At 34.1% G+C, this 16,807-nt stretch overlaps 1 protein-coding gene, 1 long non-coding RNA gene and 1 other non-coding gene across 3 annotated transcripts; all 3 read right to left on the bottom strand.

Moving 5' to 3' along the window:
- Nucleotides 1–553: 553 nt before the first annotated feature.
- Nucleotides 554–5,141, bottom strand: Sap-r (Saposin-related). Its single transcript, XM_961759.5, has 11 exons — nucleotides 4,977–5,141; nucleotides 4,017–4,119; nucleotides 3,510–3,657; nucleotides 3,144–3,458; nucleotides 2,388–3,098; nucleotides 2,061–2,339; nucleotides 1,726–1,927; nucleotides 1,540–1,676; nucleotides 1,165–1,491; nucleotides 908–1,117; nucleotides 554–858 (listed from the first exon to the last, which is right to left on the bottom strand). The coding sequence occupies exons 1-11, from the start codon at nucleotides 5,014–5,016 to the stop codon at nucleotides 802–804; spliced, it is 2,529 nt and encodes an 842-aa protein (XP_966852.1). The 5' UTR covers nucleotides 5,017–5,141; the 3' UTR covers nucleotides 554–801.
- Nucleotides 5,142–10,166: 5,025 nt separating this feature from the next.
- LOC107398975 (uncharacterized) lies at nucleotides 10,167–10,758 on the bottom strand. Its single transcript, XR_001575683.2, has 2 exons — nucleotides 10,463–10,758; nucleotides 10,167–10,320 (listed from the first exon to the last, which is right to left on the bottom strand). It is a non-coding gene; the product is annotated as an uncharacterized LOC107398975 (long non-coding RNA).
- A 1,780-nt stretch (nucleotides 10,759–12,538) lies between these two features.
- On the bottom strand, nucleotides 12,539–12,611 carry TRNAV-AAC (transfer RNA valine (anticodon AAC)). The gene has a single exon. It is a non-coding gene; the product is annotated as a tRNA-Val (tRNA).
- Nucleotides 12,612–16,807: the final 4,196 nt, after the last annotated feature.

The following is a 16,807-nucleotide window of genomic DNA, read 5'->3' as shown; positions in this document are numbered from 1 at the left end:
GTAAAGCCAATTGATTAAATAGGAATTTATTATGTTTGCCTAAATTCAAGTGAATTGTTAAATAATTGGTATTCCTACATCTTACAATAAAAAAACTTTGTTTGACAAATAAAAGTCGTTAACTTTCGAATAGTAGTTTTTTTTTACTTCCAAAATAATGATTTAAAGACGGGATAATTTAACACGAAAAATAGATTTTTAGCTGTCACTTATCAAGATCATATACACAAAATTCAATTTGAATAAAAATTCATCTTGTTTTCTTTGTATATTCCTACGCCATTTTCAAAAATTAATTAATGGTAAATGTATTCCCACTCTTGTGTTAAAAATACCTTTTTATAAAACACAAGCACGTGTTTTTTGAAATACTTTAATCACTTTAACGTCTTTCTCGAATTGTTAAATTAGTCGTATTCAAACAACGAAGTAACTGTTGAGTCAATAAACAAAAGTATAGGCTTAGAACCGAAATTTTTGTAGTTCTTTTAACTGTTATAGCTTAGAGAAAAAATGTAGGGATAAAATCATAGGGATAAAATAAAAGCCAGACTGAAAAAGAAATCTCCTTTATTTTGTAACTAAATACACTTACTGTTACAAGTCATTTCTTATCACAGTTTCCATTTCACATTATGGCCACCAAACAAGCTTATAGGAAAAAAACGATCAAACTGTGACTAACAAGCCCTTACTCACACTTAAAATAGCTTAATTATCGAATTGAATTTATTAACAAACTTTGGTGGATAGTTACATTATATTCTTAACTAAAATAACTAAGTTGTTCATTGTAGTAAGTCACACCTTGGGGGCCGACGGTGCCAACCAGATCTTTTGTTGGCAATGTACCTTAGCCTGAAAAAATTGTATAAAACTCGTGGCAATCACCTCACTAACAAATTACCGCTTTGCCACATTTCTCGGCATTTTCGTCACTAGCACACCAAAAGCTGGGCCCCCATGTGCATCTATTTGCCCCCACTAAGGTTGGACGACTCGGTCGGGCGGGTCTAGCAGCACAGAGAGCGATTTCTTTACAGACTAGTCCCTTGTCGGCCAAATGTGTCACGAGATTATAGATGGTTTTGCCATATTTTTCGATGATTTCCGTGCACTTGAACGAAATAAGTTACTTGAAAACGGCAATTAATCCAACTTTACCTTTGTTTGCTCTTTGTGGGGTAAAGCCCGGCACGCTTTCTCCAGGACGTGGTCAATGCTGTGATCAACTTTCGGGTTGTCCAAAATCTTCTCCATGGCATAAACCAGACTTTCGCAAATGGCACATTCAAAAATTTCAACCTTTGCTTGTTCAATTTGAGTGTTATCGCACATGTGCATCATGCGGCAGATTTCGCTAGGGACCGTTGCTTCAATCAGTAATTGGATAATGGTATCGGCGTATTCATTTACAAAATCGTTGCATTCTTTGCTAATTGACTTGGGCATGATGTTACAAATATTGTGCACTGTTTTTTTGATGGCTTCCTAAAAAATTATTTCGTTCCGCTTATTGTGAAACTAACTGAAACATACTTCAGTAGAATTGTCTTTAAGCTCGTCTTGCACTTCTTTCATTATGAACTCGCAAAGGACGCATCTTGGATTATCGGTGACTGGTGCAAGTTTAACATTTTTTCCATTAATTGTGTCATCAGCTATCATATTCGTGGCTGCAATAATTACATTAGGAAAAAATTCACAACAATCACAATAACGTACAAGTATCACCGCCGATAAAACCAGTCGGTGGTTTATTATCCGAACAAAGTTTAAGATAGACGCAAACTTCTTGCGGGGTTAAATCAGCAATAAGCAACTGGACGAGCTCATCAGTGTAAGTGTTGACAAAATCGTTACATTCAGCGGCGATATCATTCGGCAAATGATCGCACAACTTGTTGAGTGCTGCCTTGATGTTTTGCTACACATAAAAATACAATTGAAATACACGATTTATTCAGTCAATTAATTACATTTCACTACTTTCTTAATCTCAAACGCATTCTCTTTCTGTGTAATCTTTTCCTCCGCAACCTGAACAAATCTCCGCTTACCTCAGTTTTTTTGTCTTTCACCATTTGCTCAAGCTTTGAAACGGCAAACAGACACAAGGGACACTTGGAACCGTCAGAGCCTTGTTGCATGAACACTTCCACGTCTCTCGTGTTGGACGGGCAAGCTTTAATCAGGGGACAAACTTGCGAGGGGTCGATCTCTTGCGCCAAAATTGCCACCAAAGCTGGCTCGTAAGTATCAACGAACTCAACACATGTGGTGTTGATGCTGCGGGGTAATTTAGCGCAGGCTTTATCAATTACTTCCTTTATTTCCTCCTAAACACATCGAATAAAAGTTTACGGTTAAGGAGAAACAAACACTACCTCTGTTGCAGGAGTGGTGATAGCTTGTTGTAAGTAATGCAAGAAATACTCGCAGAAGACGCAAGTTTGGGAATTGTACATTTCCTGGGCGTGAGGTGGCATCATCCGCTCAATTGGTAGTTGTATTTCCTCAGGTCGTGCCATAACTTTGACCGACGAGCCATCTTTGGCTATATTGACTCGGATTACCGGCGCTGGGGTGATTTCCAAAGTCTCGACTGGTAAAAGAGGCATAATTGGAGGCACCCCTTGCGTATTGTTTCTTGGACAAATGCCGGCAAAAACACACACTTCGTTAGCGTTCAATTCCGAAACCAAGAATGTATAAATAGCGCCGTAATACTCATCGACTAGACTAAGGCATTGTGCTTTGAATGATTTCGTTTGCTTGCACAACCCTTCAAGGACTCTCTTAAACTCATGTTCGGTCGTATTAGCAATGAGCAAGTCTCGCAAATGAGTAACCAACTGCTCGCAAAATTCACACGGGAGATCGTCCTTTTGTTTCCCTCCAACTTGCACGTACCCAATGTGCGACATTGGCGTGATTTCGACATTAGCATGAGTGTGAAACTTTGAGCTACACTCTCCAGTCATCAAACAAAAATCAGTCGGATTGAAATTGTCTTTCAAATGGTTGTAAATTTCGTTGAAGTATGTGATAACAATGTTGCTGCACCCATCTGACAAACTGCCAGTTCGCCCACAAATCTGCCAATTGATTATTTAAAACCTGTCTTGAAAAAAATCAAGTACCTGTAAGAAGCTTTGCAACACATCGTCGCGTGACATTTTATTAAACTTCTCCTCCATTATCCCAACAACAGTCTGGCAACCTTCACAAGTGCCCACATTTTGTGGCTTCAAACCTTTTTCCTCAGCTATCAATTTCTGGACCTTTTCACTGTTACATAAACCAGCCACGGAACACACGACTTGTGGGTTCATTTCCGAAGCTAAAGTATCAATCAATTCGGGGATGTACTGATCAGCGATTTTGTCGCACTCTTTAACGATTTCTTTAAAGTGCAAGAGATGGCATGACCCTTCAAACACTTCTTTGATCAACTCCTGAACAAAACAACAATTAATTCAGTTGATCGTAAAAAAAACAACTCGTACTTGGGTCTCGTTACTTTCAAGTTGGTCTCGTGCTTGTTTAACCATATCGAGACAAGTCTGACAAATGCTACTACCATCTGGGGGCAACTGCTTGTGCACCCAAACCGTTTGGATGCAGTGTCTCACAGCGCGGCAGTCGGAAGCCGCCCTAAAAGTATCTATTAGCAAAACCAAATTTTGCTGAGTTTGCCAAAACTAGCAAATACTTAAATAATTAAACAACTCTGTAATTTACAAATAGCTTTACAAATCTGTACTTTTTTATTATTATTATTATTTCTTGTTAAGGGTAAAATCCAGTTGCTTGGATTTTCTCGTCTTGCAGAAAAACGTACAAGCGTTACATAATTTGCGGTAAAAAGTTATTATCGGCTATGAAGAAAAGTTAAAGATGACACTCAAACATGATAGCCGTAGGCTTTACCATTACCATCAAATTATTTTCTGCACGCTTCAGATAAAACGACAGTAAAATTACAAGGATATTTTACTCGCCGTTTAACTCACGTTAAATTCTGGCACCAGTATGAAGGTCCCCAAGTGCATTCTTTTGAATCTACCAAACGCTTATGTCCTGGTCGGGGAGGGACGAAAACTCCGCTTGTGAAGGCTAAAATTAATAGAACGTTCAGTAATAATTTCATTAAAAAAATTGATTAATGAGTGTGTAAATATTGACCCGATCATGATAGGTGTTTATTCAGCAGCTAATCGCTTGAAGAGATAATTTTTAGCCGTTGCGAATATTTAAACAAAAGCTTTAAATGTTAGTCATGCATAATTTTATAGTTACGGCATGACTAACTTTTAGTGGTGGTAATTCAATTTTTTATGGTATTTCAACGAAATATGTGTCTTTTGATTATAAATCGAGTTTAGTACGATACCCGTTTATAATTTAATTACCGTTTGGTTTCGTTTTCCCTTTTTGCGTTAATCCAGCGTTCAAATTTAATGTCATGTGTGCTTCCCATAATTCAAGGTGAAAGTAACTACGTTAAAAGTAGTGTATTTTCCTTATATTTTTAATTATAAAATACATTAATAGCTGATTATTAACAATTTGCAATTCATTAGCGTCGCAATTGAGGTTTAATTTTAGATAATAAAAGCGTAAATAAACATTGTTGGCTGCCAAAGTTTGCATTGTGAATAACTCCAAGACAAAGACATTGTCTTAAAAAAATCCAACGTGACGGAATTTAATTCCAGAAGCACAGGAAATTGTGGGAATCACCCTTGATCCAATATTTATCAAATCACATGTCTGGCATGGAAAATAAATGACTCATTCGTATAATCAATTACATCCCTGGTTTACTCATATTTCAAGGATGTGGAATTGGTGTCTTTGGATTGAGTAAATAGCTTTTAATAAATTATTTAAATAATGGTTAGATGAAATGTCAGATAAGATAAGATACGTAAACAACAACAAAATCGATGTAAGTACGCGATGAAACTTACCAAAAAATGCCACAAGCGATACGAGGATTAATATCTTCATTTTAGAGAAGATAAATCACAATAATTTTGTGTTGTTTGTTAGTAATCTTTCTTGAATATTCTTTCACGTCACTCAAGCGTCAATACAGCTGACTTATTTTGCGTTTTCTTTGGCTTTTATTGTCAATCGGACGGCCTCGGCTAAAATCGGGTGTTTTCTTCAAGACTGGGTTACTCAAATCACGCTCATTTTAAATTAAAATATTATTATTTCACAACGATTTTACACAATAATTTTATGAAAAATATGAGAGCTAAAATTACACTGCGACTGCAGTATTGTGGCTTTCTTAGTTTAAACTAAATTGATACTAAACAGTTCAACGGTAGCTTTATTGAATACCAAGTAAAGCGGTATATTTGAACTGTATCCATCCACTAAGATTTTTAAAGTTTTTGTGGTCAGTTCAGAGATATCGCAAATAATTTAGAGTGAAATGTTATCAACATTGTTTTCTTAACTTTTGAACCACTTAAATAAAGAACATCTAAATATAAAAATTCAGCTCACGCGATAAATAAAACATTCCAGTTATTTCCTCTAAGACTTTTTGCAACAAAAAAATATATTCTCTTAATTAATTAAACCAATATATGAGTATTTAAACGACATGTAATAATAAATTTTGGTAGTTTTATTTTAAACAAAAAAAAACACACCGCTGCCAATTTTTTATATTTAAATGCGGTATTACGTGTAAAAATTGTTAAGCTTTACTTTAGAATTTTAAAGCAGAGTCGTAATAATTAATAATAAATAAGTTACTGATAAAAACGGTGAGTAACAATGAAAGTTTTTAATTACAAATTCAATATCATTTTGGTTTCAACTGTAGATAACTAACAATACGCGACCGTACAGCGGGTTACATATAACAGATAAAATGGTTTCCATTTTGTTTGGTAATATTAGACAAAATAATTTTGAATATCAATTTTTTTAAACTTAATAGAATAACATTTAATGCATTAAATTAAATAACTGTAAAAAATTAAAATATGTTTTATAAAACAAGCCAATCACATTTGTTAAGCAATAAAGCAATATTTTTCTTATCTAAAATTTAAAAAATCTATTACCTATGCCACTCTACGCCATAGATTCTCACTCTGTATTTAATACTAAAAAAATATATTTTTTATTATTTTTTCTAATGAGATGTTTTCGTGGTCTAGACAAATTTTTGTTCTTTCTTCAAATTTTCATAAAAAGTTGATCTTAAATTGCTATGAAAAACGGCGAAATTGCTTAGATAAAGTAGGTATAATATTATAAATATCACCTTAGATATGTTTACAATAATAATTTAAAGTTAATGCTTTGTAATCCGCAGATTTGTCTACGTAACATAAACGGTTCCAATCCGTGCCAAGAGTGCCTAGACGCGAACCGCCTCTTTCTCTTTTCCACTTACATTTTGGAAAAAGCCCTTGTAGAGAAAACCTTCGAGCAAGTTAATTTTGTTGTCGCTGCTGTATCCTCATAATAACTCATAATTAACTTATGCAAAATGTATATAAAGCTTTATTTATTTTACTGAATTGCCTGAATATTATTCCCAAGTTTTGCATTTCAAATGAAAACTGCTTTATATTCAAATCAAGGACGCAACCCTTTTCTAACAAAATTTCCTTAAAGCCCTTCTCATTGTTGCTTTAATTATATACGAGCAAAAGCCGCACAAATCTCAAAAATGTTTTTCCGCTGAAAAACGCGTCGGGGATTTGGGTAATTTTCTAATGATTATTTAAAGCTTGGAGCTAGTTTGAAATTGTTGGTAGCAAGTGTGGCAACTTGCATAATATGACATTATAAGGGCGCAGCCTCTATGGAGGGTGCTTCCACCCTATTCCCCGGACTGATGATTAATTACCGCTTGATGAATATGCATGAGCGCAGCAGAGCGCGTTATCTGAATACTAAATACTTACAAACTCAACGACACCGTCAACGTTTTGGTACGATTAGCCCCAAAAATAAGGGTGTGATGAGAGGGCACTAACAAGCTGACATGTGTAGATAGAAACGAATCGGTCTCCTAATTTACGGCGCTTAAAAAAACATTGCCATTCTTCGATCATATTGCAATCAGTCGAATTTTCCCCAATAAGGAGCACACGTATTGCAATGCTAAGCGCATTTGACTCGCTGATAACATTGCTTGTCGGTGTCAGATGCAATTTCTAGCTAATATATCTAGCAAAACGGGGTGCAGGAGAGAACTACCCTATGCCTATGAGCGAACATAAGCCGACTTATCTTTCATCATAAGCACGATAAGCCAATTATGACTGCTGTGTACTATTTAATCAATGCGATTTGCAAACACGGGCTTACTGCTCGATCTAAGGGGTTTTTAAATTTACAAATCGGTCGCATAATTGCTTCTGAAAACGGGGGCCCCATTAACTCTATTAATCGCAATGAAAAAGGTCCTATAATAGGAAGCCCCCACATTTAAATGGCTTTTTCAAAAATCTTTCAGATCTTAGATCTCTTTGTTTTTTTTTTTGAAAATACATTTCTGATTTTAAAAAAATCGGTTTGTTCCACATTTTAGTCGCGCCAAATATTTACAGTCAAATTCTTTGTCAAATAGTAGAAACTGAAAAAGTGGACGTGGCATTAAATTGGTATCAGTGTTTGCCCACCCGGCGTATGCACAAAGCAAACATCTTTTATGGCTCGTCTTTTTAGGTGGTGCTACATAAATCACGCACCCTCCAAACAAAACCAACAGATAATATAATAAATAGCCAAACAACAAATACAATTTCCCGCCACATTATGAGGTACAAAGCGGTTTTATGGCTGGTGCGGAGTAATGAGTACCATCTGTTGTTAAAAAGGACACTATTTGACATCACAATACGGGGATGCGTTCGCCCTCGGGGAGAGCGCGATTTGCCCCCTAAGTGATTTCACCCGCCGTTGACTAAGTCAGATTATTAATTAAGCGCGATGGTATTTTCTAATCTGGTGTTTCTCCAAGTTTGTTTGGTGGAAGGCGTTATGCTCTTTGCTATGCTAGTAAACATAATATATCACCCGATGTGAATTGTATGAAGTATGGCGATAGAGCCGCCGTGCCACACAAAGGACTGCATTGTAATGGAAATGTGGACTCGGTCCAGAATACTAGGATACAGAAAGGATCTTCGTATTGTCCGCATAACGCCCCGGATTACTAACTGTTATAACTTCTCCACTATTGTTCCTTTTGCTATTATCATGTCTTTGTGATCATATATAATAACTAGTAAATGAATTACAATGTAAAATTTGCGCTACATGGAGTTTATTAAGCGCAAGGACAGCTCCTAATCCCGACCTAAAACCATATTAAACTGATGAAAATATCGGGATCGTAAACACGAACGAACGTGCACCACTAAAAAATAACCGGGGCTTAAACAATCTTTCACACTTTTTCAAAATTGTGTTCCCCCCTCGAAAAGTTAAAAAAACAGCGTCTCAAAATTATATTCCATTTTACAATGGGCCTCGAGCATATGCTTTCGAACTCTTGACGTCTGTGAGATTTGAAATATTTCACACGAATGCATCGCAAACAAGCAACCCTTTATTTACTTTATTAAAAGAGCGAATAAAAATGTTATGCTAATGGGAACGTGTCGATCCATGCCCGGATTACGCACTTTAGTTTTGAAAAAATAACAAAAAGAAAAACAACGCGACACGTGACCAGGCATCGCGTTATAATTTGATTCGTTTTGAATTATTTTGCAGCAAACATGTGATGCAAGGGCATAAATATCAATTTTTATTTTGGGATTAAGATAAAAGATAAATGATCAGACTGAACACCGAAAATTATCTTTGAGTTATTAGCAATAAATCTGTCAGTAGTTGGAGCAATTTGTGTAATGGGCCTTTTTATTATATTTAAACAAAGAGATAAACATGCGACTGGGACAGGGTTGTATTAATTTGCATTGGTAAAATTAAGCAGAATGTGGGTAGAATTCGCAATGATGAATTGTTCGATATCGGAGCCATATTTCAATCAAACGAAAAATATGTTGAGTGATTAATTGTTGGTAATTTATTTTTGTATTCAAACAGTGGGAAAAACGTGTGTTTCGTGAAATATTTCATACGATGTAAATTTATGGCTCTAATAATGACGAAGCTACTGATTGTTGTAATTAGTGATCTAGAAAAACGCCGTAATCCCCCCGTAGATTGTACCAACAAATTCATCAAAATTGTCACAATTAAATACTTTTTAATAAAGTAAACCCTGTGATAACAACAGTTGCGGAGGGCAATTTAGATATGCTTAGTCAAAACACAGAAGAGATTAAAAAGCCACGGCTCGGAAGCTCAGTTTTCAAATCCTATTATTGGCCATAATCCTCCTATTTAAAATCAATTCCAATCCGACTTCACTGATTTTTAATATCCACAAAAAAATCATTCAATTTTTGCTTATTTGCAATGCATCGATTTTTAATTAAAACCAACTGATGGGTTTTTACATACTGAATGATTTCGCTGCTCCGTCCATAATTACGCGCTCTGTGGGGGCGAATTTCACTTCCGTTTTTCGTGATTATTTTTCGTTTAGGTAACATAATCCAAATTTTTTCAAAGGGACAAACCCAACTCAAAGACAGTTTAATAACAATTGTTTTAAGGGTGTGTGGAGGGCACGTGTAGTACAAAAAGCACGTGCCTTTACTCGCCCTTTATGTTTGTTTTACGCATCACGCCGCTCATTGAATTAACCGGATAATAGTAAGCGTGCTTGTCCGTTTCTGTATTCTTCTAATCTGTCATTTACTCAAGGATTGCACTCCTAATACTTGTATTTCGTGTTCGTGGTATCCCCCATCGATCACTGGCACCAAACGATATTTTATTTCAATTCTATCTGAATATGCAGCTCAATCAGCCGTATTTTTCAAGCTCAATTTACTTCATCTGTGAAATACAGCAGCCATAAATGCCACTGAACGACACAAAATAATTAAAAAATGCATTTAATAAATTCTCTCAATAAGAGAAGTGGTGGACAGGTACAGGTAGGAATAGGAATAGGAATAAAGATAGGAATAAAATAGGAATAGAATATACATTCTTTAAAAGATTATGGCGAGGGAAAAAGGTATTAAATAAATAAATCGTACGTAGCTTTACATTTTTATTATGCTTGAAATGAGTGTCAAAGAAACCAAGACTTGTTTGAAAAAGTATAAAAAGGAGACACAATCTGAAGTAAATATTTTCGAGTCGTGGGCAATATCGGCAGCACCTCTATAAGTTAATTTGAGCCAGCACCTGAAAAATCCACGAACAGGTCATTAATTTCGTTTTATGGTCGGTGTGTAATTACAAATAAAATGAGAAAGCTTCCCTTAATTGAATGCTGTTCTGTTTGGCCGTTCCAAGTTTAAATGTAAGTCACGTATATAGAAATTACCTTGCGGTGGAAGGAAGAACGTGGTGCTTTCAGGTACGGGAGTTCCTAAACAAATCCTGGTAATCCATGCCGGCAATTTACTTCAGCCAAGGCTTTGTCCAGCAAGGCTTAGGCACTGAGTTTTATTATCTTAGTGGGTTGTGTGCCGGACACTACACACTTTCCACCATCTACGACCACCTCTGCGGGCTACTAAAGCTGTCTGCTAACTTTATTATAAAATTTAGTTGTGGCAACGGCGAGGGACTTGCACTAAATTCCATAAATGCGTTCGGAAATTTATCACTTCAACAAGTTCACTGTGTATATGCTCGATCGAAAATTGGAGGGATTTTTCCATAAAGACGCGAAATTAAGCGGCGGCTTTGCGCCGTAAAGCAGGATTCTTCTAAATCTTTTTTTAAAACCCGAGTAGCAAATACTTAGCGTTAAACGATAAGCAGTGCATTCAATTAATTCGTTATCCTTTTAGTCGGAAACCTCTTTAAACGATCCGAGAAAAGTAGTAAGATTTCCCTTGTTCCTGCCGTGTCCGCCGAGCAGTGGCGGTCCGTGGTTAAAACCAACCTGTATTGTAATAACATTTATGTTAAGTCGGGTTTATTTTACTTCAGTGGGCTCATAAATGGACAAAAAAGTGTCAATGTATCTCAGAGTAATTTAATAAAGTCTGTGCTGTTTTATTTGTGTTGTTTGGCCCCTCGGCAGCGGCCGCCACTGCAGCGAGATGAGACAGGGGCAGGATTTGGTGTGTGTATGTGGCTCTCTCCTGCAGCAGCAGGTAGGCGAGCTTACACCTAAGCCCGAACAGGTGATGCAGTAATGCAGCTGGTTTCCATTGTCTTGTTTTGTTCGAAGATCCGCAGTTCTTACGGCTCCGGTAGATAAATTGGAAGCAGGATTTGTCGTCTGTTATAAATTGGACAAGTTAATTTTGAGGCAAGATTTTGTCTTTGATGATGACGACGTTACCACCACATATGCATTGAGAAATCATTGCATCAACCAGGAACGCGGACTAAAGGATTGGATGGATTGCTGGTAATCCTTATCTGAACGAGCAGAGCACGAGCTCCGCCTTAACACTGCGATTGAGGTGTTTGCACCATGCACTTCAGTGTTTATTGACAAATGCATCCTGTTAGCTTAGCAAATAGTATACATGCATTCGCCTGTCTAGGATATCCCGCATCATGCATCCAACTAGGCGGACGTAATCACGTTGTTCTATAGCACAGATTAAGATGTGTTTATGTTTGGCTATAGCAAATAACACTCACTTCTTAGGCCCGAAATGCTGCTCTCTTATGGACGAGCATCTGTTGTAGGTGGGCTACTACACATTACCATTACGGCATTATCTTAATTTTAATTATAAATTAAAAAACAGTAATAATTTTTATTACGCTGCGAGTTTCTAATTACCGAAAAATTCATTTGTGACAAAATTGAAAAAGAATATTGGGTATAATGTTTTATTTAGCATGCTTTTTGTTATTCAGTTTGCTAATATAATGATATTTTTGTTTCTTCTTTTTGACATTATATTTTCATAACATACGCAAACCACCATACTTTTTATGAAATTTTTGTTTGTAAACACCATAAGCTTTCGATGTCATAACTTTGGTGCAACCGCACCCCTACTTTTTATAACTGTTCACAAGGGATCAGGCTTGACCCTTCTAATTATGTGACAGAATTATTGTTATTGTGAATTTAATGAAGCATAAAATTAAAGCACTATTCATACGTATGTATTAATAATGACTAAAAAACCTAAAAAACATAACACTTGTTGTTATTAAGTAGCTAACTATAATTAAAGTTTGTATCTGAGATGACCTGAGTTAAGTTCATGACGTGATTTAGTAAAATATTGCAGCGACTGTTTAAAATCTGTTAAAAAAGAAAAAAAAAGTTGTAATATCTAACACTGAATTTTCTAGGATCAAAGAACATTAAAAGTACTTGGTTTTTTTAATAATCTTATTTAATGCATTTATAATTTACAAGAGAACCTGTAGTTAAAATTGTATCAATAATTTATTAATAAACTGAATGAAAAAAAAAAAGTGTTTCCGCCCGGGATCGAACCGGGGACCTTCCGCGTGTTAGGCGGATGTGATAACCACTACACCACGGAAACGTGATTTGTGTCTAGAAAAACCTTGGTAATATGCTATCGTTTCTTATCTACCTTAAAAGCAAATACTGTAGAAAAAAAAAATTAATAATTTTTTTTTAAAAATAACAAATTATTTTTTCTGAAATAAAGGCTACTCAAAAAAATTCTTATTTTCGTGTGCCATTCGCAAATTTTTAATAAAACTTATTTTATGTGTTTATTTCCTTTTTGTGTAATTTGGATATCATAATTAGGTACTATATATACATATTTGTATTATTTATAATTAATATTACTATTATTTAATTTGTATTATACCTGTTGAATATAAGATGTCATCTATTTTTATATACTTTATATGTTTTTTTCTTTAATAAAGGTCTATTATTATTATTATTATTATTATTATTATTATTATTATACTTTACATATAAGTATTTTTAAAGACTTTTTATGTTTAACAGCTTTTTTGAATTTTATCCACAAAGTGTAGAAATAAAATGTAATGTTTTCATATTTTTTAGTCTACATGGGGTTGGTTTACAAGAAGTGAAATTAAAATTTAGTACAGAATTAAACTAATTCGAATTAAGTTCAAACGACAAACATCATGTTAATCGCGAATTAAATTTTAATTGCGTTTAAAGCGTTCTGTAAACCGACCCTTAGAGTGATTAAAATTTTGTAAAATAATAATAATAAAAATTAATTTTGTTTACAATATCTGAGAATTTTTTTGAGTCCTTCCTGTTATCACTGAAACTAAATTTCGCCTTAAAACAATAATTTCTGTTCAATTGTGATCAGTGATCGCTCTTGCAATAAATATTTCGGCTCCTTTATTGAATTTAAGTAAAAATGATTTCGGTTAAAGGCGGTGCAGATTTTTGTTATTTTATTTGTCTGTATCGTCGATTTTGGTGTGTTGAATTCATTTTTAGCAATATTTACATTTCACATTGAGATTCACCCCATTGGTTTCCGCTTATATGGCAATAATAGTGTGTTTGGATCGCATCGATGGGGAGACACGTTTTATTTTACAATCATTTATCTTAACCTCGCAACAATGGGCTGTCAGAAAGGGGATGACACGGACACCTCAACCCCTGTGCGACGACCGATCGGATGGGGGAGACGAAATATCATCCCGAATTTTATGCCAGAATTTTGATGTATTATGCATATTGGAAATGACCAGAACTGAGTTGACATGATGCGCTCATTATTTTATTGCCATTTATTATCTCTGCTCCTGCTTTAAAAGTAAAAAGGTTCTGTAAAAATGTCTAGGAGTGAAGAAATCTATAATTACACTGAATGAAACTCAGTACGATATTTTAAAGGGAGATGCAAAAAAGTGTTCGCGATCCTGCTGTGAATGTCAACACTAAAAAACGATCAGTTAGAGCAAATTACTGGACTCCCTATGGCTCATAAGATGAATAGGCCTTGTAATGACTTTTTTAATACCCACCTGATCAAAAAGCTCCATACAAAATGTAAATTAAAACTTTAGAGCAATGTTTCTAACATCTGTCGTTCTTTATATGCTAAGTTACTCAATTAAAAAACTATTTTAAAAATTAGTAATAATATTGATCGAACTGATGAATTTGTAGATCCATTTGGCTACGTAATTAAATAATATTTTTTTATAAGATTATTTATTTATTACCCAGACTTTTAATTTTTCTTTAATTTATGACCAAAATTCCGCTGCCTAAAAAATGTCTTAATTATTTAATAACGTATTTGATTACAAAAATACGCACGTACGATATTTTTGATCCCATGATTAAGTTGTCTAATTGTCAATCCCCTAATAATCAAAATTATTTTTTTGTAAGTATTTTATTGTGTCCGTAAGAATTTAGTAGCGACTAATAAGGCTTTAAACAGAATTAAAACTGTAAGTAATGTGACCTACACACACACCCTAAGTATGACGTTATAAAAATATCTATTTTTTTTAAATTATTACAGTAATGTTCTTGTGATTGCAAAAATACGCACGTTTAAGATATTTTTGATCCTGTGATTAACTTTCTAATCTCTCTAATCTATACTCTGTTTGAAGCTTTAAATACTCGTCATGTCAATAATCACGCAAAAATTGCAATTTTTTATAATTATTTAGTTTATAAAAGTGTTTGAATTATAAAAAAGTTCTATTATATCTATCTAAAATGAGCCATCGACCAGAGTCCTTCAACTCGTTTGATTTTCTTTTTCATTTCTTGAAAGAATGTGTGTACTTATTATCCTAATTTCGAAGTGGTTTAATATTTAGAGGATTAAAAATTTCTAGGGTTTTATACATATAAATGCTTCTTTAGCTTTTGTTATTTTATTTTTGCAGTTAACAATATTTTTATTAACAACGATATGTTTTTTTGAGGATATAAAGTCTAATTCTTTAAAAATATACAAAATTGTCATAAATATTTAATCGTGATTTGTTTAGTTAATTATAAATTGTTTAAACTAAATCAGTTTTTTGAATTCTTGCAACTATAAACCAAAGTATCGTTATAGGTATATCCACTCGTAAATTCAAGAGTGTTCTTCTTATAGAATTTTTTTTTATGTTCAAAATGTATTATATTTTGAATACTACCTAATTTAATTTTTTTTCAAATAAAAAAAAGAGTAATTCCGAAAATAACTTAAATACCTATATTCTATATCATTCTAAAAAACTATAATTAAATAAATAAATATTTTTAATCAAGCATAGAACCTACCTGATTTCTTTTTATCAATTTGTTTAAATACGATATAGAAAAGTGATTTGTTAGATAATAGTTTAAGCTACAATTTTGTAACACACCTCCTCGTTGTTTGTTACGTTGGTACCTACATTGTAATCAATATATTCACATAATACTCTACATTTCACTTGAATGGGCTCTTCTCCACTCATATCCGTAAATTGCGATAAAAGCAGTGGCACATTTGTCACAAAATGAGTGCAAACTTGCGAAAAATAGACGGCGACGGCCGCCGTTCCATCGTTGCGGCGATGGATGAATGTTGGCTGCAGTGCGCGTCGCCGAACGTCGTGAGCGTCGTGCAACGCCATGTTGGATGACGGCCCCTCCTATGCCTGTTAGTGGCTGATATAGTGTTATCTCCGTAGGCGGGACTTGGCGCTGTTGTGTTCACTTTGATTGACATGCCACTCTGATAACACTGCACTTGTCCACTGTTTTATTTCGAATTTCGACAGTCCGCTCTTTCTTCTTCTATGCAATTTTGTGGATGATTTGAGTCATGAAATTGTTTCATTCTGCGGTGGAGTTTAGACACAATGACGTCGTAAAATGGGCTCACACAACGAACGGGTTTTTAAGTTTTCGTTGATAATTTAACTAAATTTTGGCTCGTTTCTCTTCAAACAAGAAAAAAAAAGTGCAAGCGACAAAAAACGTCAAAATTCAACAAACATTTTGTTCATTTACACAAAATAAACACAAATTTTAATAAACAATACGCTTTCTTGCATAGCTTTATTATGGACTTAAAAAGAAGAAAATAGGCGAAAAATATAATTTAAAAAACACATTAGTTTAAATACGAAATATTAAATAATATTGCAAATTAAGCAATTAATATTGCATGATAATAACGGACTTTTATTAACAAAAAATTCACTTTTTAATGGTAATATTTTAGTTAAAATTCAATTCCGGATTACTTGTAAATGTATTCATTTTTACAGTAGTACAAGAACTAGAGCTAATTCACAGTAACGGCACTAAGTTCATAGCAATCAAAAATCAGATTAATTGGTCACATGACCAAACACTAAACTGAACCAACAAATGATTTGCTTTACAAGTTAAAGTCATTATTAACTTTTGACACTTAAACAGTTTTAAAAGTTTAACAGTTATTTTGCTGATTAATATTTATCTACTGACTTCTAACTTTTGTTATAATAATCAGATTCGGTAATTAAAAAGTAATTTTTAAACAAAGGTTACCTACTCATAGCTCTTTTAAAAAGTTTTTACAAGAACATATTCCTTAAAAACTGTCTGTACACTTATTTCATCTCCTGAAAATGTAACAAAAATAAGAAACAAAAAATAAATTTTAAATCAATATTCACAAAAAATCATCGTTAAAGCTTAAAATATAACTTGCAGTCATTTTGTTTTCATTTTCCTAACGTTGCAAAGTCTAGTTTTAAAAGAATGCAAAAATGGTGG

The sequence above is a fragment of the Tribolium castaneum genome, chromosome 4 (genome assembly GCF_031307605.1).
Source record: "Tribolium castaneum strain GA2 chromosome 4, icTriCast1.1, whole genome shotgun sequence".
Taxonomy (NCBI): Eukaryota; Metazoa; Arthropoda; class Insecta; order Coleoptera; family Tenebrionidae; genus Tribolium; species Tribolium castaneum.
The sequence above is the reverse complement of the archived record's forward strand: the minus strand, read 5'-3'. Positions and strand labels throughout refer to the sequence as shown.